Below are 26,857 nucleotides of genomic sequence, written 5' to 3'. Positions count from 1 at the left end.
AAATGACTTCGATGGTCTGATTAAGTCTGCAGCTCTGCCTATAAGACATACCAGAAAATCAGTAATAAAATGCATTTATAGTTACTAAATTTCCATTTAAGCAGAGTTTGTTTAATGAAAAATGCCACAAATCAAAGCTTTAGGCTTTGATCGCCGTTTTTCTTTGTCTTATGCTTTGTTTGTTTCCTGGACCAGTTTAACCGTTATGCAAAAACATTTTCAAAGTATTTGTTTGTAATTTATACTCAGAGGCGTAAATATCTTTCTTGCCTTTGTAGTCTTCCCGTTAAAATAATGCAGAGCTGTGAGCTTTACGAGCAGCAGCTGAAGGCAACAAAGGGAGGAGCTTTCACGGTGGCTGTGGCTGGTCTCCTGCCTGTGCAGTCCGACTCTCCTCCTCCTCCCACCGCCCAACCTCTCCTCCTCCTCCTCTTCCTCATATTTCTCACCGCATCCCCTTTACCACCTGCCACAGCGGCGACGCAGCGATGGAGATGTTCTGGAAATCAGCTTGTTATAAACCCTTAAAAAACAACAACTGAGAGAGAGAGAGAGAGAGAGAGGCGTAGAGACGCGCAGAGGGCAAGAGAGGGGAGGTGGAAGCAGAAGGTAAGAGACAGAAACGGGGAGTGACAGGCGGAAACACAGAAACATATGGTTTGCTTGAAGAGCGGCTGTTTGAGAGGGCTGCTGGAGCGGACAGAAACTTATTAAACCGCGGCTCAGAGCTCTGATCTGATCCGCCCATCTCATTTTACGCACTTCTTTGCCTTTCCCCCTCCCCAGCTGTTTCCAGCTCACCTGTTCTCTCTGCCTGCACCTCTGCTACATTAGTTTGTGCAGGGTGGATTGCGGTTATTGGACCCTGAAAGCGCGCGCACACAGACTCACACACACAAGCACGCGCGCAGACCATCACAAGACGCGCTGCAGCCGGCTACAAAAGCTTGTTGCAAGGAGGAAATTGAATTAGACAAGTTATTCCCACAGAAGAAGAAGAGGAGGGAAACTCGACTCCCGGCTTCCCCAGCTCACCGTGTCTCCTCTGTAGTCCTCATCCCCACGCATCCCACCACATCCCTCGCTCTCCTATCAACTCCTCGCGGTAACAAGAAGCCATGTCTGGACAGACTGTGACAATCCCGGACGACCAGGCGTTTGCCAGCTTCAAGGCCGAATGTCTGTGCGAAGAGGGCTGGAATATGACCTACAACAAAGGGGTCGTCACTGTGTGGGCCCAGTCTCTGGAGGAGGGGAAGTCCATCCACAAAATTAAGGTGAGACAATTTAACCACACAGGTATGAATAGAACTTTTTGTGCGCTTCTATTGGGCATCAGGTACTGGTGGGGAATAATGGAAAGTGGTGTGGATGTGGTCATGTGGCAACAGTACAAAGACAGAGGGGACGGGGAGCGATAGAAAACCCTGCTGCATAATCCAGTTGGCAGGGAAGTGCTCCCATCTAAATTCCCATATGATTTAAGTTGCTGACGTCCTTTAAGCATTGCTCTCTGCTGCGTTCTCTTATTGCAGCTTCGCTCTCCAAACATCCCAGAAACACATTTGAAATGAGAAAGCACTCTCTGTGTTGCTCCTTGTAAAGCCAGTAAGCAAATCAGTTTTAATAAATGGCCCAATATGACTGTAGCAGTCTGGGTAGAGGGCTTGGAGGTAAAGACAAGAACTTTTTAAAAAAAATGCATTGTAGTAACCACATCCTGTTTTAGGTAATGGATTGAATTGATGCCTGATGCCCACAGTAAACAAACAAACAAACAAACAAACAAACAAACAAACAAACAAACAAACAAACAAACAAAAGTCCTGCACTAAAGAGAAGTGAGAGCTGGATGAAATCTCAGGAGGCAGGCTTAGTTCTCTGGAGACATGTCGCCTTTTGCCAGCGAAACTATTTTCAAGCCACTGTGCAAAAGCGTATTATGTAGAGTGCTGAGTCTACACAGTTTGTCATCCATTCAAAACAAATGGAAGTCTGCAAAAGCGCACGCTCAAATAGAGCTGCTAACAATAGTAGGAGAGCAGTCGGTTAGGTCATGGGCAAACAGACAGGATTGATCAGTTTGTTTGGCCATCGGTTCAATAATTACCTTCAGTGTGAGCTGCTTGCTGCTTCTAAATCCATTGTCAGTCTTTCTGATCACCTTTTGTGTGTTTTGTGTGTGTAATTCTCATTTAACTAAATCGCCCTCCAGTCCTCTGAAGAGGATCGGTTTACATTAATAGGACACTGTGTCCCAGGTGGAAAAATCTAGTGGTTCCTGGTTAGTTGTTTAGGTAAGGTAACGTGAGCTCCATGTGAAACTGTGAGCAAACTCTGTTATCAGCTCAAACAGCAGACGTGGCAGTTTTCGTCAAGTGTGAGCGTTTGTCCTGGGAGTTGACGTGGAGGCATTATTAGGACGGCCTCTGAGAATCTGCCGTGTACCCGAGTCTAACAATGACTGACCGCAGTCGTTAATAATGCTTTGTTTATGTTGTGGGAATCAGAGAAGGGGGGGAATTAATTTAAACAGTGTTCTCACAGCACACTTGTGGCAAAACACCCAGTTCTCTCTTCAGCAAATGATTGTATTTCCACACATTCAAGCTCGAAAGTAGAAGTTTAGTAGAAGCTAGCAGGGAGCAGTTTGATTGAGACCTGCACCCAAGTGTAAACTGTAAATAAAGAAATTGAAAATTCACACTTTCACTTGGAGCCCACAGCTTTGCCAGTGCGTACTGTTACTTCATCTTAGAGCTGCAGATGCTGCCAGGAGACCTGACTGACTGTTAATTTAGTGCTTATCAGGCTTAAAAACCTCTTTTAGCATTTTCACTGTCTGACACACACACACACACACACACACACACACACACACACACACACACACACACACACACACACACACACACACAGAAATGTTTGGCCTCACGGCCCGAAATCTCAGGAAGGTCCTTTCCACTTTTTAACCCTTCCAGCTTGCTAATCTGACCAGAACTGACTACATATAGAACAATACAAATAAAACCCATCCTCCGCTTTATATGTGTGTGTCCTGCTATTGTATCCAGGTCTGAAGAGAGTCAGCGAGCCACTCGGTGTTTACTTTGTTAAATAAAGTCTTGTTAGCTTGTGTGCATATGTGCGTGTGTACATAGAGGTGTTATCAACATGTGCAGGAGCTGCAAAAGCACAGGGCTTTTCCCAGCCCCCTCTATCCATCTTCTTACCTATTAGCAAGCTTCTTTGTGTTTGTGTGTTTGTGTGTGTGTAGTGTACAGGCCAATCAAGAGCCTATAAAGCCGCCTCATTCTCCTGCGTAATTCCTCAGGGTATATCCTGTGTGCAGAGGGTAGGGATCTGCTTATTCAGGCGTTTCTCCCTGACATCAGGCAGGTGTGTTTTATCTTGACAGTTGCAGACTGCAAACAGCGAGAAGTGGAAAGTGCACGCACACATGTTTGAAGTTTGGGTGGGGCTTCTATCTGTAGTTGGCACTTTATCTTTATGTAAATATGACAAAAGCTGGGGGTTTTGCATTGTGCACCACTGTCTCATCTCCCCTTTTGTTTCACTCTCACATACCCAATCTTCCACCCTGCAAATGTACTGTATATACAATTATGTCATTACAAATGCAGTTGTGAGTCAGTGTGGTACTTACAGCTGTTCTGTTTATAGTGCATCTCTAATATAACCTCTCTGCCTGTCTTGTGTGTAGCTTTAAAAAGCAACAAAGATAGATATATGCCCATTTGAGTGAGAGAAGGGGAACAGGCTGGCGATCATCATCATTAGTGCCCCGATTATCATTAGCCTCATCATCATCGTCATCATTGCCCCTACCATATTAATCAGTGATCACCTCACAGTTCAGTCATGCCTGTGCTCATTCTAACCAGCAATTTAATATCATCGATCAGCACGCGACTTCACATACAACACTCAGTGTGTGGGCATTAAAATGTGGGTAGTTTTTATTTACTGTGAATGGGTCATCCTCCTGCCTACATCGACACACACCCACAGAGACACACAAACATACTCCCAGGGTTTGCCTTCTCTCATGCTGAGGAAGAGGGAAGCCCAGCTCTGAGTCACTCCCCTTCTGTTTTTCTTCTTCTTCTTCTTCTTTTTTTTTTTCAAATTTACTTTCATGTATCAGCACCCAGAGGAACAAATGATGGGAGATGACAGATTAGAAGAGGAGAGGGAGAGGGTGGCAAGAAGAGAAGAAGAGTGGGTGGGACAGGGAATAAGAGAGAGAAGGAAAAGTAGAGGGAGTGGGCTGGATGTGCAGGGATCGCAGGTCACTGGGTGTTATGAGTAGGCAGTGTTAAGATTCATGAATTGAGGAAGGGTACAAGAGGTGATCGAAAAATAACCACACTGGTCCGGCCGGGTGAAGTCAAACGAAGATTTTAATTCACACGTGGGAAGATCACTGAAAACAGCAATTGATCTTCGACTTACTAAGGCACAAACAATTATTTTATAACATCAGGGTTTGTTTACTGACGCCCCTTCATGCGTCACCGATACATTTTATACATAGATCAGATCAACATCATCATGACTTTTCACCCAGAAAATCATCTTCTATTTTCATGGCTTGTACTTTCCGTTCTTATCTTAAAATGAATTGTTCCTCTTTCTTGTCTAGACATAACTGATCTCCCCTCTAAATAAATCTTAACTAATGTGTGTGTACGTGTTGACCTCACATGCTCTTTGTGTCACCTCTTCACCTCCTACTGTCTGTGTCTCGTCCTCAAATGCTCTTTCTCAATTCACCTGTTGCACTTCTGACCTTTCACCAGGACAGAGGCTCACTGAGACTATGTGTATGTCTTCTACTAAATAAATGTTTTAACCAAGAACCTCTACTAAAACCTTAATATAAAATGACCTGATATAAGTGTTTCGTAAGCATGTATTGCAATTCCTTCTATGTTCTAGTTTTCCCTCAGCATGTATCACCTAGACACTCTCACTAGATGAAGCTCAAAACCATTAATGAACCTGAACATCAACTCAAATAAGCACAGATATGCAATATGTATAAAATAGTTATAACTGCACCTGAAATACAAAGTTAACATCATCATAAACATCTTAAGGCCATCTTAAAGCTATCTGTTACATTGTTAAAACAATGATCATACTGCAGATTATATTATGCTGGTCAAATACTTTTCTGTTCATCCCCACAGCAGAGAGGGGACCCTGTGGACAAACATACTGAAAAGACTGCCATCTGCACACACCTATTGTTTGTCCACCTATGCCTACTTGTCTCCGCCATGTCTATTTTATCTTTCTGAACTCTGTTTCACCCCCTCTATCCTGCCCTCTTTGCTTCATCTATCGAGTTTACTGAATTAGTTTGTAATAGAATTACACACACGTGTACGTAGCTGGCTGTATGTCTTCATTCTGTGCTGAATGTCTTGCTCCCTGCAGCTTTCCCCCTTTGACTTTTCATTTTGTTTTTCCTTCTTCCTGCTTCTCCTGTTTCAGTTTGCCTGTGGACACAAGACATCTGTTATTCTCTCTGGTCTTTTGTGACCTGCACCGACTCGGTTCCAGCACCAAACCGGTGGAAAGGAGGCGTTTGTCTTTTGTCTAGTTTTTATTTTGGTAATAAATGTGTAATGCCTCCTTGACTACACTGTTAAAATAAATCAGAATTGCATTGTGCCTACATAATCTATCTCACTAATCTTGAATACAACAACAGAATACTCATAAGGGGTTTTAACTATTGTCTTTCAGACAGCGATAACAGATGACTTTACAGTCCCTAATTACGTTTACAGGCATTAAGATGTGCCTTGTAATGTGACAGACTTCCCTCTTGGAAAATTAGTTCATATCCTTGTGAGTAGTGATGCAGTGTAAAACATCTCACTCACGAGTTGATTTAATGCGTTTAAAATAAAAATGGTTCGAACAGCAATACACCATAAATAGGACATTATCTTTCAGAGTGTCATGCTGTGATATATAGAGGATTATTGCTATGGTTACAAGCAGGATTTTAATGTCAGAGCTTGTTTTTTGACACACAAAATGTTTTTTAGTTATTTATTTTTTACTTTTTTTACCCCTCTAGTTCAGGGGTCTCAAACTCCAGTCCTCGAGGGCGGCTGTCCTGAAACTTTGCCATGTGTCCCTGTTGTAACACATCTGAATACAATTAGTAGGTCATTAGCAACACTCTATAGAAGTTGACTCAGGACAGCGGCCCTCGAAGACTGGAGTTTGAGAAACTGGTCTAGTTGATCCAACAAAGAAGTTGCAGAGTGTCCTCTGGTGGACAAACCAGTGGATAAATACGGATACTGATAGTGAATATCCAATTGGTTGGGATCTACTTGTCCAGTGACACACCCACTACTTTAGCTGAAGAGCGTTTTTTGTGCTCTTTGCGAAACACAGCTAGGTGCTATTTTTCCTCAGTTCTTCTGAACTTTGCTTGCCGTTTGTTGCTTAAGTGAACTAGCAATCTGCCACTCATGTGAAGTATGAAATGACTTATTTCTTGATTAGGCTAACAATAAGGTTACAATAGTAACACTAATGTGCTTGCACAACCTTCCTGGGGTTTTTTTGTTTGTTTTTTTCTATTTCATCAGCTTTCAGTCTGGATTGACCTGCTCTCTGCACTCAGTCTGCATTTCCTCGATCTCACCGAGGGTTCTGTTTCTAGGAATGTCATTACAATTTAGCATTTACAGTTTCCTTTGTTGCACAGTGTGACTGTTGTGGAGTCGTGTGAGACTGTGTTCCTGTGTGAGAGCTACAGCTAAAGCTGATAGAATAGGATTATAATAGAATTCAACTTTATTGTCATTGCACATGTCACAAGTACAAGGCAACGAAAAGCAGTTTGCATCCATCCAGAAAGTGCTTTAGCCACAATATAGATATATTACAAAATATATATTAGCAATAATATAGATATATAGATATATTACAGAAATGGGTCCGTTATATGTATGAGGGTACTAAATATGGGTCTATTATTGGTATGTTGCAATGTACACGGTATGAAGGTATGTTATGAATATGCTATAACTATAAGTATGTACAGGCTGTAGTGAGTGTACAAACTATGTACGGGCTATGAACAGGATCTAAATATGAAAACTATACAGAAATATGAAATATAAAGCTATAAAGGCTCCAATCTGGAGCTGGTAAACAAACATTTTCGAGCAAGTGGGTTGTGTGCCAAAATAATTGGCAAAATTTGATGGTAACTTTCCAAAAGTATGTCTTAATTCCCTGACTTGTCCTCTAGGAGTAAAAATTGCAACTCACCAATATTTTAGTTGATGGAAAAACTCTAATGATATACACCTGCCAGGTTGTGTGCACATGTAATTAAAAGATATCCTCATGACGCTTCCAACAGAGCAATAAGCATCATTGCCTCTCAGTCAAGACGCTCTGGGCTTCTGTGTGGCATTTGAATGTTATTCCTGTGCCAGTGTGGTTTCTCTCTGAGCACTATGGCCTCCTCCCTCAGTCCAAATGCATGTAATTAGTGATTCTAACCTGGCTTTATGTATGAATGTCTGTTTTTCTTTGTTGGGCCTGGTGACTTGTCCATGTATCAGACCAGTGCGGACCATTTTGAATTTCAAATAGTTATAAGAGGAGACCTCGAGTTTAAAACAGGTTTACAGACAAATGTGGGATACAGTCTATGATGATTTTCCTAAATGAAGCCTGAAGGGAAGCAGTGATGGAAGATAGGCTAGGCGGAGCTTTTAACTGTCTGGACTGATTTATAACAGGAGTTAAAATTTATCTGGGGCAGACAACTTCCCTTGGTCCATTTCTTTCTAATTTGCTCTCAATCAAGTGCTGGGTTCTTTTTCCCTCATTGCCTTTGTGTCTCTTATGCTTTATAACTCGACATGCCTCTACCACTTGCCTTTCACCTTGTTATTATTGAGACTAGTTTCTCCTGGCAATTGTAACTTTGGCAACACTGTTACTCAAGGGCTTACCTTGAGTGTATTGCCGTCTATGCCAAACATAGCCAGGAGTCTCTATGGTTTCATTAATAAGCTGTGACATGCTATGCAAACAATCAACCAGCTGTGGTATTAATGGAAGCACCACTCCTAGTTTTTTTGCCTATAACTTGTACGGGGCTCCATCCATTCATCCATCCATTATAGCCTATAACTTGAACAGGTTGCCAGTCTGTTGCAGGGCTAACACATAGAAACTGAAAATCGTTCACTTCTACAGCCAGTTTAGAATCACTTAAGAACCTAATATTGATGTCTTTGGACTGTTGGAGGAACCTGGGGAACCAGGAGAGAACCCACACAGACACGGGGAGAACACAAACTCTTGTGTGGAGTTTGCATGTGGATTTTAACCTATGACCTTCTTTCTCACAGAGGAACAACGTTCTTTGTTTCAGACAAAACACATCGAACCATTGAACCAATGTGTCACCACAATATATTATTTAATAGGTTTGTGGACTGGTACTTATATATATAACTCTCAAAACACATTCGTACTACAAACCCAGTCATACAAGCACTGTTTTCAATACCTAAGTGCTTTTAGTCATTCACACACAATGGACGCATTGGAGACAACCCGTTGTTCAGTATCTTGCCCGAGGATACTCGGGCATGCAAACTAGAGAAGCTGGAGATTAAACTACTGATGTTCTGATTAGTAGATGACCAACTTTACCTCCTCCGCCGAAGCCGTGCATTTATGTGCAGTTGTTTCATTTTAGCTAGACTCTCTACTGCTGTTTTCCTGCTCATTAACTCACTGTGTGTCTCCCCTCTGGGGTACACATGAAGTGAAGCAAATAAGCAAACAGACTCCACTAACCACCAGCAGCCTCCTCGAGGTGACAGCAATGAGTTACGTTGCTTTAAGTGCAATAAAAACTTCCTAGTTTTTGTAAGTCAGTCTTAGCTATCAACATGAAACGTCTGAAAGGAATATGCACAACAGAAAACGAGAGAAACCATCAGGAAAAAGCAGCTCTACCTGCAGATGGTCTTTCTGTAGCATAACGCAGTGGCCACGCAGTAAGTTTTACACTTCTATTCAGTGTGCATAGCATAACTGATATGAGGAAGGTTGTTTTAGTCTAAAAGCTGGTGCTCTAGTGCACACGTGACTTCACACGTCATTTGTTTCAGACAGAACCACAAAAAGATTTTAAAAAAGGTGGCATTCAGAGCTCTTGCTACTGCTGCACTCTTGAAAAAAAGCAACAACCCTTTGACATAAGTCTCTCCATCTCTGTCTTGTGGTGAATGTGTTTTCCATTTAAGAGCTTGGGTCTCGGTAATGACTCATCTATGGTCAGTGGCCTGTCTGTACTGATTGTCTCTCTGCCACACACACACACACACACACACACACACACACACACACACACACACACACACACACACACACACACACACACACACACACAGTTCCCATTTCTGCTCTCCAATACTGACGCTCTCCAACCATCTGATGTCTAATCATTTACACATCAGTTGCCATTCGTGTTTCTTTCATGTGTGGGGTCCACATGGGTGCAGTGAGTGTGTGCATATGTGCATATGTTTAATTTCCAGGTATTTGAGTCTGTGATGTGTTCACTGGCTTTTTGTTTTTGTGTCTCACTTACCTTTCTTGGCATCACTAGGCCTGAGCTCTCCTCAACAGTGGCATACTACTTCACTTTGAATTTATGCTGAGCAGCTTCATTAAACTCTAATGGATTTTCCTAACTCATAGTTTGCATTAGACCCAGAGCGATGAATTCAGAGAAGTACAATACTGGTGCCATAGAGTTATGTATTTTAAATGCAGTTTGAATAAGCTGTGTGGAACTTTGTGTGTGACTCAAATCTGTAATATCATTGTGGATTTACCTTTGTTGCCTAAAATTGAAGCCTCTGTTTCTCTTTCTGTCCTTCTTCCTCTCTCAGTGTCGGATGTTGTGCAAGGATGTGTCAGCTGAGACCATGTATGACGTTCTCCATGACATTGAATACAGAAAGAAGTGGGACACAAATGTCATTGAGACCTTCGATATTGGGAAGCTTACGGTCAATGCGGACGTTGGTTACTACTCATGTATGTTGCACCATCGCATGTAAACGCATGTAAATTGCCTTCAGGTACATATTGTTCTGTGATGTTTTGTTCACCTGACTTCTCTTGTTTGTTTACAGGGAAGTGCCCAAAGCCCCTTCGGAACCGTGACGTCATCACGCTCCGCTCCTGGCTGCCAATAGGAAAAGATTACATCATCATGAACTACTCTATCAAACATGCCGTAAGTAAAGATAAAAAGGAATGCTAATGGGAACATATCTCAGTATGAACTAGGTGAATACTGCTGTGCAAAAGTCTTGAGTCATCTCGCATTGTGTGCGTGTGCCAGGAGAGGCTTCTCTACCTGGCACGAAGTGAAACGGCTTGTTAAGCTCTTATCTAGCAGGTACTGCTCCTTCCCTGCATAACGGGTCACAGTGAACTATAAACAACAGTCTGAGTCATAAAGAGGTATTCTATCATATGCAAACTTATATTATTAAAAGATTATACTGACTCCTAAGTACAATTTTCTATTGACAGAAATAAAGTGTATAAGGCGAAAGCAGAGTTTGTAGTGTTCTAATGAGCGTGAACATCAATATTTAGAACCGCTTTAATTCTTCCACACAGCCTGAACTCTTGTACGCGAGCTTTCTTTCAATTTCTTTAAGCAGCTCTGAGGAATAGTTCCTCAGGCTTTCTTTAAGGAAGTTCAAAGCTCTTCTTTTTCTTTTTTTCTTCTTGTTATGAGTAGACACAATACAGGGTCATCCCTTGAGTTATGTGAGTGATTTATAGGCTCAATAAGTGTTAAGTGGCTCAATAAACAACAACAAAAAGAACCATTCCTCCAAAAATGGTCAGGTACAAGGATTGAACTGATGAGTGAAAAAGCAGCCAAATAAAAACCTCTGAAATGAGGAGTGACTTGAGGCTTTTGCACAGTGCTTTATATTGGCGAGCTGAAATGAAGTGGTCCTCTTTAGCAAGTTGAACAGGTCCCGTTTTTTTTTCTAAGGGAACATTTCACCGCTCTGTGTCGGTGATTTAAAGTAGCAATAGACAAGTTTTCTGCATTTAAATTGGTTCCTTATGAGCTGCACTTTCACAGCGTAGCTTTGTCTGCCACTGAGTATGAAATCTATCCGGGAAAATGGAGGCTTAATTTAGAGCACAAAATAATCTGACTGCAGTCGGTCCCAGAGAGGTTGATAACACGCGCTTCCTGCTGATTTTCACATGAACAAGTACCTGCAACAACTGTTGTATTTCATTTTTGTGTTCAAAAAAACAAAAACATGACACCTACTTTCCTAAAAGCCTTTCTGTCTGCTTGCAGACTTCATAAAATGCATCCCAGTGCCATGTTGCTGGAAGTTGCTCAGCTCAGAAAACAGGAACGCGATCCAGTCTCCAGAAGTACTTCCCCTACCACACGCTCTATTGCTCTCTTTACTTACACAGCAACAGTTTAGCTTAGCACCTTTCCAAAGACCATGCTCTATCATATTGTCTGCCCCTGATGCTTTCACCTGAAACAATGATAGATGATAGAAGAACATATTGTGTTTTAAGCTCAGCTTTTCCGAGCATGCCTTTGAATGCACTTGAATAATCTAGATACTATAAAGCTGTAAAAACCATCAGTTGATTCGAGCACACTAAGAGGATGTGAGTAACTTTCAGTTTGGCCTGAAACCTCAGCTTTTCGTTGGCTTTATATCTGTTTGTACTGATCACCTGTTGCTAGTTGTGTCCTGCATTCATTAACCTGCCACTTGTTTTCTGGTTTATCTGATTGACTGGCTTGTAAAATGTGTAGAAAACTTAAAAAGACTAAGAAAAAGAAGCAAATCCTTGAGAAGGTGAAACAAAGTAAAACAACAATTCAACACTTTCAGCGATGTCGCTCTCACTGTCTTCGTGTCCGTCAGCCTTTTGTGTGTATCATGGGTTTCCATGTCTTTTGTCTTTATTCCTTTTGTCTGTCCTCTGGTGTCCTTGTTCACTCTTTTGTCTCCTCTCTGCTTTTCATTCTAACTTTTGCTCACCAGTACAGTGTTTGCAGAAGGATAAGGCCTCTCATATGACCGTGAGCTGTTGACTTCCACCCCGCCTTCCGCATTCCTGCATCAATTTGAACTTCTGAACACAACAAATTGTGTGTCGGTTTACGTGTGTGGTTAGCCAAGGCTGATCTTGATAATGGGAAAAACTCGAGAGCTCGACTTCCTGGAGTTTGGCTTCAGGGGAAACTTATGAGTGGCGTGTTGGCGCATCCATCAGCGGGACATGGTTCACTTATGCTGTTTCTTATCCTACAATCGCTGTTCAGCTTTTTCACCAATCATAACAGGAGCCATGAATTATTTTCAGTTCTTTAATCATACATTTCCGAGGCTTTTTAACAGTCTGCTTTTGCAATCCATCTGTCATGTAACTATGGTTAGCGCTGCTGTTAAGCGTACCATTGTGTTGAGTGCTATAGAGTCCGATATGTATTTGCATGAAAACCCTATGCAAATATTTATAATGGCAAAGGCTTAATAACTTCTAATGGCTTCTAATGACTGCTTTGTTTGCTGAGCCATTTTTTTTTTCCACAGTGGAGTTACAGATCCAGACACAACAGTACTGATCCACTGACTCATTCTCATTGTAACTATATCCTTTGTGCCCAGCAGCTAATTAAGGACTCATGTGATCCCTGTCATCTGTCTCCATCACGAGGACATAGTCTTTTGCATTATAGTTCACTTCATAATATTTAGCTTGAATTGAACCAGATTTGATTTACCGTGTGAATATTGGCATAGAGATTAATTATACGCTCACTGGCCACTACATTAGTTACACTTTGCTACTCTGGGGGAACCACTTTTGCTTGCAGAACTGCCATAATTCTTCATTTGAGCACAGTGAACTCATTGTCATGTTCAAGAAACCTGTTTGACATGTATTTGTATTTTATCCTGCTGCAAGCAGCCACGGTTGCCACGGTTGCACTGGTGCGCCTAACTTTTTTTCTTAGGTGTACCAGCACAAACGTTAGGTGCATCCAAATTATTCAACCACATCGCTTAACACCGCAGTTTTACATGTTCACTAAAAAAAAAAAAGTGCTGTCCATGCAGACAATATTGATTTGTAAATGATTAACTAACAATCTTGTCAACACAAAGTTCTTTATTTGGAGCGCATTTCTATAAGAAAGATAAGTTACTGAAAAAGTGCTTGTGCTTAAAGTGCTGAGCTAAGCTGAAATTTAAATTTAAAACATCTCAAGATAACTGAATAAAAAAACCCCTCTAAATTAAAAGTGCCTCAAAGGCTTCAAACTGAACATCTCAAAATCTGAACATCCGAACAGCTTGATATCTTATGGACTATCCTCCATTGCAGTCACATGCCTCTCAGATGACCAACTCATGTAACTTGGCCTTTTTCATTTTTTCACTTTTTTTTTTTCAATGTGTCTGGGATGACACCTATAAACTGGGCACATGTGACATCATTACTGTATGTGGAGTTTACGTTCAAGCCATTTTTCTTGTGAAGAATTATTTCGGACTTGAACTTAGTGAACGGAACTTCTTCTTTGGCAATATTGTTGGCGATGTTAAACTTAATCATCATCTTGGCCTCTTCTGATGACCTGTTTGCTGCTGCCTGCACACAAGTCATCAGAGCGGCAGTCCCCTCTCTTCACTCCCACTGAAAGGCAGTGGGGAGAGGGGACACTTTGGCAGTGCATTTATTGCTGCATATAATGTGTTTTCTATATACACTGTGCTTTTTCAGCGTTTCAATTCGAAACGTATTAGCACCTGTCACAAATGCGGTACTGCCGGCCATAGTCTTCCCACACTCACGACAGTAAATGCAGTGCAACATGTTGTCAGCTTTACTGTATCTTAGCCAGGGAAACTGGTCAAGCCGCTCTCTTCGAAATGTATACGCTTTCCCCCTTTTACTTTCAGTGGGCTCTGGCTCAAAGTCGATCGTATGTGGCTCATTACCTGATGCCGTCTCCGGACCAGTGTTAGACATAACCTGAGAGGCTGATGGCTCCGTCAGAGCACTGGCTATGAATTTTGGATGGATCAGGCCTTAACTTAACGAAAAAGTTTGTTAAGTTAAGAAGTGGGAAAGAAGTTCTACTCAAAAGGTTGGTCGCACCTTGGAAGTAGGATTTTTTTGTAGTCGCACCACTGAAAAATTATGTCTCATGTGCAACCACATCGGTCGCACTCTAGAACCCTGTCACAAAGGAATAGTCCCTGGTGAGGTCTCTGGGTCTTCTGCAGTAGTATCCCATCTACGTTAAGGTTTGATGTGTTGTGCGTTCAGAGACGCTCTTCTGCATACCTTGGTTGTACCCAGTGCTTATTTGATTGATCAGTTCAAAGCAGTCTGACCACTTCACTGTGACCTCTGACGTCAACATGGCATTTTTGCTCAGCGTTCTCTGTAAACCTGAGAGATGGTTTTGTATGGTAAAAATCTCAGCAGAGCAGCAGTATCTGAAATACTCAGACCTCTCTTTCTGATGCTCAGTTTGGACTTCAGCTGGTCGTCTTGATTATGTCTATATGACTAATTGCACTGATTTGCTGCCATGTGATTGGCTGATTTGATATTTGTATTAACGAAGAGTTGAAGAAGTGTACCACATAAAGTGGTTGGCGAGCGTATAGTGATATATTAAAAATGATTAATTTTGTCCAAAGTTTAATTATTGTGTTGTTGTTCAGCTGATTGCTCATCAAGTGCTCGAGTCCTGAGATGATCAGTTTCCTGGTGTGCTGGGTGTTTTTGAACACATGGCTTAGTCGTGATTAATGTTTCAGATTTAGTGAAGTCTAAAAAAAATCAAGAAGATTACATTAGCTCAGAGCATGAGAATTCTGTATCCCGGAAACCTGCAGATGATTTACAAAAGTTCACATTGCAGAGATTTCTTCTGCCAATACAAGGTAGTGTGTTAAGTGTAGAAGCCAAAAAATATGAGTCAAATAGCAGAGAAAAAATAAAGCAGATGTCTTACCTGACTGCTGCTGTCTGTTCTTCTTGAGTGCTCTGCAGTGTCCCTCTCCTAATTAGTGCAGACTAACCAGTAGTGGACTCCCTAATCATTAATAATAACCTTGGATATACTGTTAGAGTCTAAGGAGCTAAAAGGGAAATAGTGGGCTGCATGCAGCTTTGCTTTTTTTATTTACAGAGTGGTGTGGACTGGATTTGCATCAGAAGTCTGACTATGAAGCTGAAAATCAGTTTGACTGGCAGCTTAAAAGCACAAAGCTCTTGAATGTCTACTCTGCCTTCTACAGATCTCACAAAAAAAAAGAATCTAGTGGGGTCCTCGTCCTGTTTGTTTACACTTTGGCCTCTCTGTGCTGTTTCCACAGAAATACCCACCTAAAAAGGACATGGTACGTGCAGTTTCCATTCAGACTGGCTACATGATCCAGAGCCAGGGACCTAATAACTGTACCCTCACTTACATGGCCCAGGTGGATCCACGAGGTAACTATCACTCACAGTCTCACACACACACACACACACACACACACACACACACACACACACACACACACACACACACACAGAAAAGTATTCAGCACACAAGGACAAAATCAAACAGAGCACACACAGGAAGAGCAAAACACTCACCCAGGTATTTAACTCTGCGTTCTATGAATTATTCATTGCCCTGCCTTTATGTCAAAATGTGTCACCGTAGCAACCATATGAAGGATAGTCTATCTCACCTCTCTCGCGTGCTCTCTCACTCACTACTCTTCACTCTGCTTTTTTGTCTAGCATTTAATCTCCTCCTCTTATTCTCTATTTACTTCACTTTCTAACTGCTGATCACATACAAGCAAGTGCCGATTGTGTAACTCTTTTTATTTATCCGTTGCTAATGTGTGTGTTTGTGTGCATGTATGAGAGAGAGCCATACGGGCGCAGTGAGTAGTTACTAAGCCTTGCTTTGATCCTGGTAATATGAAATAAAACAGACTCTCTGTCACACTCCAACTTTTACCCATGATGCTTTGCTCACCCCGACTCTCTTTACAGGTTCGCTACCCAAGTGGGTTGTCAACAAGTCTTCCCACTTCCTTGCTCCATGCGTAAGTAATATGTGCAGATTAACAAAGATCCTGTGAGTGTGTTTGACTGTGTGATAATCTGCACTTCCACTCAGCACAGTGCCGGTCACCATGAGAAAATACGCAGACCTTATCGTTTACTGCTTGTCTGAGGGCATCTGCTGTATATGTTTATTAAAATAGGGCAATGATTCTCTAGAGAGCATGCTGTGATGGAGGATTCCTCAGAGATGATATCAGGGAAAGAAGGCATCTAGTGAAGACAGTGAATAAAAACATTAGGCATTTTAGAGTTTTTAGAGATTTGCTTTCCATTCATATGTCAAAAAAAGCATTTCACATTGTGACTTTAATCAATAGTCTGCATTTTATCAAAGCTTTTAAAAAATATGGATCTAATTATTCATATTAAGAGAGGGTCAGAATATCAATATGGGATTTGGACAGTAACACTTTTTTTTTTTTTTGCAGTTTTCCTTTGATACACCAGCACGGGGGCTTTTAAATCCAACAATCAAGACATGATTGAAGTGCAGTTTTTTTTTTTATTCTTTCATACGTATGATTCCATTTTCAAAGCCTCAAAAATAATCAGACAATTGACCGAAGAGCAGATTTATGATCAGATGAGGGCTGTTTCTCATTATTCCATGACAAATTAAGCAAATAAAATACCTCTATTTATTTCCAAGTGTTGGCTGGTTGCTATACACTGAGGCTCTCAAAATAAAGTCCAAAGAGATAACCGTGCCAGTGGCTGAATCAACAATCTGTTGAATTCTTAAAAAGAAGGAATGCACTGAGCAGCTCAACAACATGGTTAAGAAAAACCGCTTCATAACGTCTAACTAAGTCAAGGACAATGTAAATACAGAGAGTTTACAACAAGGTGCAAACCACTGATATGCTATGGCATGGGCGTGCTTGACTGCTGACAGAAGCAGTAGCATGGATTGTGAAGCCTTACAGAACAGACGTGGGATATTCTTCAGTGGCAACAAGCAGCAGCTGAATGTGGTGGCAGTAAAGGAAACAGTTAATGCAATACTTTTGCTAACCTTGAATTAAAGCTGAAAGTCTGAAAGTCGGCACTTTTCTCAGATACTGCTGAAGTGCAGATCCGATTCATCATTTTTGATTTGAAATCCACCGAGATGGTGCACAGAGGCAAAATCAATTCATTGTCAAAATACTGCAGGCCTTACAGTATATAGTATTGCTTTCCTTTTTGGTAGATATATTTTTATTAAAACATGCAGCTGCTCTTAAGCGAGAGTGGTTGCAGCAAAGAAGATATATGCAAATCATAGGATTATCTAATAGTTAAAAGAAAAATTGCTGAGTGATGTACATTGAATAAATACACAATTGCTTCTTTTTGCCTTTTTAGCTTTTAATTTTTTTGGTCTCTGCAGCTACAAAGATATCCAGATATATTCTGGATGATTGTCTTGCCATGCACTGGGTGCTGCTGTAACTTCCTGGACCATTGTTTTTTTATGAGACACGTTGCTCTGTGTTTTTTACCCTTAAAAAACATACAGGCATGTTGTTTCTGACATTAAGTACTATCAGACATGTGTGAAGCTCCCTTGTTTGGTTCTGATATTTGGAAAAAAGAAACTCTCTGTTCTTGTGGCTCTGAACAAGATCTCCTCCCTCTTTTTACCCTTGCCCATGTTTTATCTCTATAGATTCCTCCATCTCTCACAGCTTCCCTTCTGTCTCCCTTTATCCTGTCACTCATCCATCTTCATCTCTATTTTTGTATGGGTGCTATTTCTGTCCTCTGGATTTTTCATCTTTGTTGAGTTCAGCCTGTTCTTCCTTATAGAATATTGATCAAGCATACGTGTCGGCCAAGCTTTCTGCTGGAAATACTTTCTTTCTATCACTGCCATTATTTCTCATAAATCACATGTTGTTGTTGTTTATTTTGTTGTTTGTTGTTGTTTGTTCTTTCCAGGCCATGAAGAAGATCTGCAAAGCCTGTGTGAAGTATCCAGAGTGGAAGCAGAGACATAACCCTGCCTTCAAGCCGTGGCTTTACCCAGAACAGACTACATTGCCCAGCATCCCGCTCTCTGAGCTCAGCATCCAGCGGGCAGAGAGCCTGGAGAATATTGATGAGAGCTCCCTGGCTGAGGCCCATGAAAGAGAAGACAGCGACTGACACACACACATTCACAAGCAGCACACACACTCATACGTTCAAGCAGGGATGGAGAAATGCCTGTAACATGCATCATGACATGTATGTGTATGTGGTTCTATTTGTAAGTATGTGTAAACATACACACATACATACACGTACTTGTATCAATATTGTACATGCATAGTGCATATGCAGGCATATCAGTATGCACATATAGGTAAGCATTCATGCAGACGGACAGTCACACGTTAACTTGCGCAATGTGAGAACACAAACTCACAACATACAACAGCTTCACTCAAACTAAATTTCGAGAACTTTTAGCCTAGTCGGTTTTCTAATTGGGGCCTATGCAGGTCATTGCAGCTGAATATGTTTTCAGTAAGATTTCATGTCAGAATGTTTACAGACTAACCTGACAGTGCGCCTTCTGCTGTCATTCAAAATATGACTGAATTACTAGAATTAAACTGCCCTCTTTTAGCCACCAGTCACACACTTCAGCGCAAGATTACACATTTATGCTACACTAATGCCTTCACATGTGTACACCCTCTCCACCCTATCATCGTCTTTCGGCCCAATGTTATGTGCCTCCATCACATTTTGTAAGCACATGATAAATATGCAGGTGTGCAGAAGGCAGCTGGAAAACCCACCCCAACCTGCATCCACGTCTATCTTACATACACGCACACACTCACACGTACTGTCTGATCCTCTGTTCCAGAGATGGATGAATGTATGTAGAAATTCAAGATTAAATACAGATTCCTACAGAGGTTTTCAAATTTCACTGGTGATCCGAGTATTTTTTTCTCTGTGTTTGTGTGTCTGTTTGGTGCCGAACTCGCCTCGGGTTGGCGGCTGATGTCGCCTGCAGGTTTTCATAGTTGGAGTGATGCTGAAAGAATTTAAAGAATCACCACCCAATCAACTGGTGGCTCTGCTCCCATTCACACAATCTGCCGGGAGACGTGCACACAAAACCGATGTGCCGCGATTAGAAGGGGAGAAACACCACGTCACGCAGCCTGCACGCGCCGCGTCCAACGTTTGCATATTTGAAGCGTATGTGCGCGCTCACTGGCCCAGATCAGGATTAGGAATCCCCTCAATCTGTTGGCATGGCAACTCTGAAATCGACTCAGCACTAAAAAAGAGACGCAGAGTGACAGGAGCTCGCGTGTTACAGAGGAAGTGATTTGATTTATTGAAAGGTGTCCGCCCCCAATTTTCAGTCGTATGATTGGAGTAAAAGCATGTGCAAGAACACTGAAAATGCACCGTGGGTCCTTGTGATGAGCTAATTAAATGACAGAAGAAGGAGCTTGATATTACTGTTAGCACAGCAGCTGAGCAAACCATAGTGCCGCAGTGAGAGGAGCGAAGCGGTGAACTTTTTATGTAACACCGTGGCCGTGTTACTTGTGCATCTTCCTCTTTATCTGTTCCTTTTTTTTTTAAATACAACATCCGCCTCTGCATATGCATTGCCTAATAAAGTATGAATGATGGAGGAAAGTGTATATGAGAAATAGTCAGAGACACAATGTGTAAACAGCGCTTGTGCTCCTCCTTTTGTTTTGTGTTGTTTTTCATACAGCTGTATTGACTGTTTGCCCTTATGACCATCCATCCATCCTCGCAGTCTTAATGAGGCCTCTGGCACAGCCATCGACATTATATGCATGTGTGTGTCAGAGGAAAGGGCTGCATGTGCACAACTGCATGTCTCAGTGGCATCCCTGTATTGTCTTCCACCCGCCTCTGCAGCAGGAGGAGACGTTTAAGCAGCATGACGGCGGGCAACGTCTCCCTGTGTGTGCGTTTTCTGCATATGTGTCACACTGCCACCCCCACAGCAACCCGGCCCACCGGGGCTGATAGCCTGGTGATGACTCATCACCTCCCCACCCCCTCTTCAACTCCTCGCCATCGCTCGCTGTCTCTTCTATTCTCCCCTTCTCTCCTCCTCAATTTCTGCTCTTCTCTGCCCTGTTTCTCCTCTTCCCTTACCCCCCTCTTTCCTCCCTGTCATCTATCCTTTGATCTTCTCCTCATCCAGACTTCTTTTTTTTCTTTGAGCCTCCTCTGTGCGTCATTCTTTTCCCCATCCTCCTTCCCCTCTTCTCTTCTTCCTTTCCATCTCTGCTCTTCTTCCTTTGCTGCTCTTACCTCCACTCTTCTTATTTTCTCCTTCTCCTTAATCTCACCCATTTGTTCTCCTTCATTTGTTCCCATCCTATCCTGGTCTGCTCCCAGCTCACTCATTTATCACTTGTTTTTGCTGTTTTCTTCTCTTAACAACACTTACTATCTTTTTCTCCCCTGTTTGTCCCTGTTTCTTTCCATGTCCTATCCTCTGGCTAACCTTTCCAGTTAAGTCCCCCCCGCTGTATCCTTACCGTAGATCCTAATTGGAATGAGTAACAGGCTCCCACGTCAGTGACTTGTTGGCTCAGTCTGGCTCCTGAAGACTAAGATGTATTACCCTTTTTGCTCATCCACCCCCTGAGTGATGGGGCCTCTCCTATGACTCTCCCAGCACACTTAAACAACAAGTGACACACAGGCACAGAGAGATGCACACACACCTAGATAACAGTAGTATTAAAGGTTTGACAGAGCTTAACATGTGACCTTTTTTTGTTCACGTAACCTCCCAGCGTGATGTGTTTTGCTCATGGAGCCAACTGGGGCATCATGATTTATGATGAGAATGTAATGCCCCCCACCCTTATCTCGTGAATCTTGCTAAAAATGGAACCACTGGGATCATCTTTAATAATTTAAGCCTGAGTTAGATTCTCTTCCTGCTTTAAACATGGTTTCCTCTTTTCTATTTATAAGAAAATAAATGTTTAAGTTCAATATCTTATGTTGATTGGTTGCCCCCTGCTGGTTTGTCTGAGTTCTACAATTGTAGTTAAATTTTTTTTAAATCAAATCTGTTCAAATATATTTCTGTTTATAAACGCAGTAACCTATTTATATTTTATTCCTTCTTAGTTAAATTTACCCTTTTTAATTTTTCATATTTATTTCCTATCTTATTCATAGCCTTTTCCTTTTTTGTTTTCTTTAGGTCACGAGCAGTTGTCCAAGCATTTCACTACATATCGTACTGTGTATGACTGTGTACGTGACAAATAAAATTTGAATTTGAAATTTGAATTTATTTTTATAATATTAAACCCAGAAACACAACCTAGTGGAGCCGTACACTGGACAGAAACCTGTACAAATAAATATTACTTAAATATTACTGGTTATAATACTTGTCATTTGTTTATTTGGTATTTGTTTTGTTTGTTTATTGATGTCCCCCAACCCAGAAAAAAAGTATAATAAAAATACAGTGTAAAATTTTATTAGCAGTCCCATTGAGGGTTATGGGGATGGTTTTAGTTCTCCAAAACACGCCGACTTTAAGTAGAGTATTTGCAATAGCAGAAGTTAAAAAAATACCACTGCTCAGTCTTTTTTGGTATTGTGTGTAAAAAGTAAGCGGTGTATGGGGAACGTGGATGAAAACTAACTGGGTTGTCCAGTCTTTCTCGATGGTCACATGACGGTCTTACGGAAATTCTTCGACAGTAAAATTATCCGCGTTAAGGCAGAAAGGACAAAGGTGTAGCCTTCAAAGTAAAACAAACAGTCGGCTAAACTCGCCGCGGGTCTGTTTATTTTGAAAGGAAAGCACTTCCTTCACTTGCACGTAAGTGCGGATGCATGCGCGTAGCCGCTGTTGCTCTTCAACAGTGAGAAAAAAATAAAGTGTTATTCGCTGTTCGGCGTCGCAGTTGTGTCTTCTAATCCCACCTCGAAGGCAAACCCACTCCTGGCGTGTCTCAGTGACACGGACACTGACGACTTGAAAGGGTAAGTGGATAACAGGAATTTAAAAACTATTTTTTCCTCCAGCACAAGAGAAACTTTCCTCGAGCCACTGCTTAGAGGAGAAACGTGAACTCAGCGCTTTTAAACGCACTCACTGTGAGGGGGTCCACACTAAAAAAAAAAAGGTTGCTGAGGTTATTTTTAGGCGCAGACTGTTAGCTCTGAATTTATTACTCAGCGACGCATGAACCTATTCTTTTTTCTAATGTGCTTCAGCGACTGTGTCCACTTCTGTCTTTAGAAGTAGACTAATTGATGAAGAAGAGTTTGATTGGCTTAATGTGAACTCTTTAGCGGTTTTCCCAGACTGCTCTATTTTTTTTCTCTGGTAAAAGCGAACTTGCCTACGACGGGACTGTTTATCCCCAGTGGAATTCATTATTTCTAATCTGGGCTCCATTACACGGATGGTTTTAAGATGAAATCAGTTGTTTATAGATGGAGTAACTGGTTCCCAGCTTGAGACGAAGGAAGCATCTATAGAAATTCTCAGAGCTGTGTACGTAATGGAGCAGGTGGATTTTTGTGACAGGTGATCATGCAGGCTTTAGTACAGCAGATCCCGTAGTTGCACAGTAGTTGCGGAAGATTTCTTAAACAGCTTATTTCTGCTTTTTTTCTCTCTCTCACAAACGGACAAGAGTCACCTTATGAACAGAAGTTCATAAGGTTTGATCAATAGTGAAACTGTAAACGTGTTGGCAGATAAGTTATTAAGAACTACAGACGTATGCTTTTCCTGTTCCTTTGAAATAATTTCCCTTTTGATACAAATGTGCTCCGTGTGATTTACATTGAAAGGTTAATAACATTTGGCTGTGGGTTCAGGGCTTTAAAATAGATTGCATTTTTGCATGACTGATTTGATCAGTAGACCCTTAAAGTTGGTGAATACAAATTTTTAAGTAGTTTTTTTTTTTCTTTCTTCTTTTTGTTTTGCTTTTTTCTTGCTGAGGAAGAAGTTCTTCAACCATGAAAAACGATGTTCCTCTTCGTTGTGGTTCACTAGATATGATTGTGCTGCAGAAGCCTCCTAGTTGCAAAACTGTAAAGTAAATAAAAGTCAGTCATTTTTATCACTGCCATATCAAAGATTGAGCAAGGCACTTCGTCTTACCATGGAAAGCGGATACCGATTTATCGCTCTGAAGGGCAAGCCAAAAAAAAATCCACCCATTAAATGTCATTTTTTGCAGACTGGCAAAAATCGCTATCAGACAGTATCATGGCCCTACTTATTGGTCCTGCAGTGAAATGGGAAATGACTAAGTATGTGGCTGTCTGCTTGGGCTTTCCTGTGCATGCTGAGCATCACATACTGTAATATTAAAAGATGCATATCAAGACGCAAATACACATCTGTCTGTCTCTATAAAATGTGCCTTCTATCACACAACGGGAAGTCTGGAATAAGCCACGGCTTGCAAATCATAGTCAGAAGTTTTAACTTGGCAAGATTTCTTTAGAGGAAACCGTTATTGGCACTTATGTCATGTTTGAGATGCAGTGTCGGTTAATATCTATCATCGTCTTTCTTTATCCACTTGTGTCATCAGCTTTTGTGCCTTTTTTTTCTCCTCTCTGTCTCACTCGCACACATGATTGTTTGCTTCTGAATAACCCTGAAACGAGGTGAGAGGACACTGACCTTAGCAGACAACTGAGCGTTTCATATTTTAAGGTTTTGAAAGTGTACAACAAACAGCTGTCTACACCGGACTGAAATTAGAAATCTGCAGCCTTAAATGAATCCCTCTAATTTCAGCCAAATTTTGGCTGGCAGTCCAAACAGTGCTGGGAGTCTGCTTTAGTCAAAGGAGCTGCTTGAATAAATGCAGTAGGCAGGAGAATTCACATTTACTGACTTGTTGTTGTGTTTTGTTTTGTTTTTATCAGAAGGCTGCTTAAAAATTACAGCTTCAGGTTTGATTTGATTTAAATGAAGGTTAGCCTAATAGCATCAGGAGACTCTTGTTCATGTTAACTAAAAAAAAAAAAATCCCATCAGCTTAACTTTTGTTTCACTTCTTACTTTTTATCTGAGATCTTTATAAACTTAACAGTGAACTGCCTGAGTGTAGTGTAGTGACTACCTGACGAGCAAAAGATCCCCAGTCCTTGACTGGGAGGAGGCACAAATCCCTGAGAGGGGAGCTTCAACTTCGCCAATACAAATATGTGGATCCCTCTGCTGTGATGACCCCTGAGGGTTTAGTTTAGTTGTTTAGTTGCACCTCGTGAGGTAGAGCAGGTCCTCTATTATCAGGTAGCTCTCCGATTTATTTAGTCCCAGAGGAAATTATCTGAAAAATTTCCTCTGGGACTAAATACATTGTGTGTGAATGGGTGGATGACTGGATATGTAAAGCGCTTTGGGGTCCTTAGGGACTAGTAAAGCGCTATATAAATACAGGCCATTTACCATAAATACATTAATAATATGTTCTGATTCTGATGATTGATTCTGGATTCATCAGAGTATGAATGTGTGTGAATGTTAGATAGGAAGCACTTAGATATAGAAAAACATGCTTGTGTGAATAGGTGTAATTGGGTGAATGAGCCATGTTGTATAAAGTGCTTGAGCAGAAAATTGCTATATAAGAACCAGTCCATTTACTATTTACCATTTTCGACAGGCCTTAATCATTTGGCTAAACGTGCCTGGGTCGAGTCTACACATTGCGCAGTTTTTATCTTTTCCTGTTGTCAAACAGTGCGTGTGATTTTTACATAGTGGCGGCCTGTGTCTTACACACACTGATGATTTAATTTGGATTGTGCTTTACTTCAGATAACTTTGGTGCAATTCTTAGGCTAAATATAATAGTTTGGTTAGGTTGGGTTGCCGTGGGAAACCTTCTGAAATGTTGCAGCCCTGGGAGTAAGGGGTAAGTGTGTGTGTGTGTGTGCATGTGTGCGTGCACACATAAGGTTATTCACTAGAGGACATTGTTAAGATGCATTGCTGTGCTGGCTGCACTGAGTCACTATTCAGTCCTAATTGAAAGTGGGCTGAAAGCAGCAGTGTGTCTGGTGATGGGTATCTGACTCATGTCTCTTGTATATGCTGTGTTTTTCAGCAGCTCCTATAAGGACGACATCCGTCTAAAACTCTGGAGATTAAATGAAGAGTTAAGGCAGTGCAAATCGTTAAAAGCTGGTATATTGAGCAGCAGCCGTAGAGCAAGCAGCTTCATTCTTTACCACCTGATCTGAAAGATCAGACAGTGTTACAGTGAGAAATTCATTATGGACTTAGTCATTAAGTCCATTAAGGTGAATGCAGATTTGCTCCATGTTAACTGCATGTATTGTATTGTATTATGTTTTTGAGTTAGATCTCACTGTAGATTGTAGGGACTTTAAAAAAAAAAGTAATCTTGGCCTGTTCTCCACAGACTTGCTTTTCAGTCTTAATCTAGGAAACAAGGGAAGAGGAAGAGAGAAGGAAACTATGAGTCCCAAAGGACATTGACCAGCATCTAATGGATGATGTTGTAGTTACTCTTGTATAATATGTTTCTCATTAGTTTTTGTTTTTAGTACACCAAATTGGACACGTTCTATATTTCTCAAACACATCATGGACATTTCTGTACTGATGTACATGGATACTGTGGCTAACAGTAATGATACTTTGCGTTATGGCCTTTTTCCATACACAGTATGAGTAGAAAGGAATAGAAGTTTTGAAGTTGTACTGATTGTACTGGTTTTGTAGACAAAGGAATATGATATTTGGATTGTATATCGATCTGATCTTGACTAGTGTGATGGTGACAACAGCTTATCTATTGAACCATCTATTTAATTCAGTCCTCTGCTGGCTAAGCCAAAAGTCATCAGTAGTTATTAATAGGTAATCTGATCTTGCATTGAGAAAACTAACAGGTGGTATTTCAGAGTAACAGTACCAGCAGCTTTATTTTAATCTTTGCCCTACTGTAGTTTGTGGCTTTACTGTGGTCAACTGGCTCAACTGAAGCGTTCAGATGACTTTGTTTTCTTTTTTGACAGCTCCTTTCGCTCTGTGGCTCTGTCTCGTAGGTTCTAACAGTTGTATCACTTATTGGGAGTTTTCATTGCACTCACTGTAGCATAGTGTCTGTTGATCAACTCGATTGATAGAATTTCACTTCACCTCTTTCTTGTCAGTTTCAGTCCACATGCGATACAAATGTGTATGTGTGTGTGTAGTTGTATTATCAGTAAGACTGAAAGCAGAAAAAGGAGAAACTGGGACAACTTTAGTAGTGATTTTAAGCTGAAATGAGACTAGAGCAAAAAAATATGATAAACAGAAAATATTTGATGTTGACCTGTATGCTTCGGTGACGAATGTAGCTCATTCATTAAATGCTGGCATCAGATCTGTGCTCAACATCTGCAGGTACCCTAAGACAGGGCACTGCTAACTTAACAAAAGTAGGAAAAAATGGATTGATGCATTGCTACTAATTGTATCAACTGATGTTATCCATTTGGAGGGATAGCTCCTCACCACCATGTAATCCCCATAAGTGCCTTTGAAATAAAGTGACAGTTAAATGCTGTTAAGGTATGCTTTGGTTGGGCTGTTTGG

At 41.2% G+C, this 26,857-nt stretch overlaps 2 protein-coding genes across 2 annotated transcripts in view; both read left to right on the top strand.

Annotated features, from left to right (window-relative positions):
* The first annotated feature begins 393 nt into the window (after positions 1–393).
* stard10 (StAR related lipid transfer domain containing 10) lies at positions 394–19,165 on the top strand. The gene is made up of 6 exons (XM_080888874.1): positions 394–1,277; positions 9,984–10,131; positions 10,230–10,333; positions 15,507–15,624; positions 16,183–16,235; positions 18,181–19,165. Exons 1-6 carry the CDS (start codon positions 1,119–1,121, stop codon positions 18,385–18,387), a joined length of 789 nt encoding a protein of 262 aa, XP_080745000.1. The 5' UTR covers positions 394–1,118; the 3' UTR covers positions 18,388–19,165.
* A 2,932-nt stretch (positions 19,166–22,097) lies between these two features.
* Positions 22,098–26,857, top strand: part of arap1 (ArfGAP with RhoGAP domain, ankyrin repeat and PH domain 1) — a 60,521-nt gene continuing 55,761 nt past the window's right edge. The window contains exon 1 of the mRNA XM_080888133.1: positions 22,098–22,254. The gene's annotated coding sequence lies outside the window, so the exon portion shown is untranslated. The remainder of the gene's footprint in view (positions 22,255–26,857) is intronic.

Source organism: Rhamphochromis sp. 'chilingali' (assembly GCF_963969265.1).
Source record: "Rhamphochromis sp. 'chilingali' genome assembly, chromosome: 8".
Taxonomy (NCBI): domain Eukaryota; kingdom Metazoa; phylum Chordata; class Actinopteri; order Cichliformes; family Cichlidae; genus Rhamphochromis; species Rhamphochromis sp. 'chilingali'.
The sequence above is the reverse complement of the archived record's forward strand: the minus strand, read 5'-3'. Positions and strand labels throughout refer to the sequence as shown.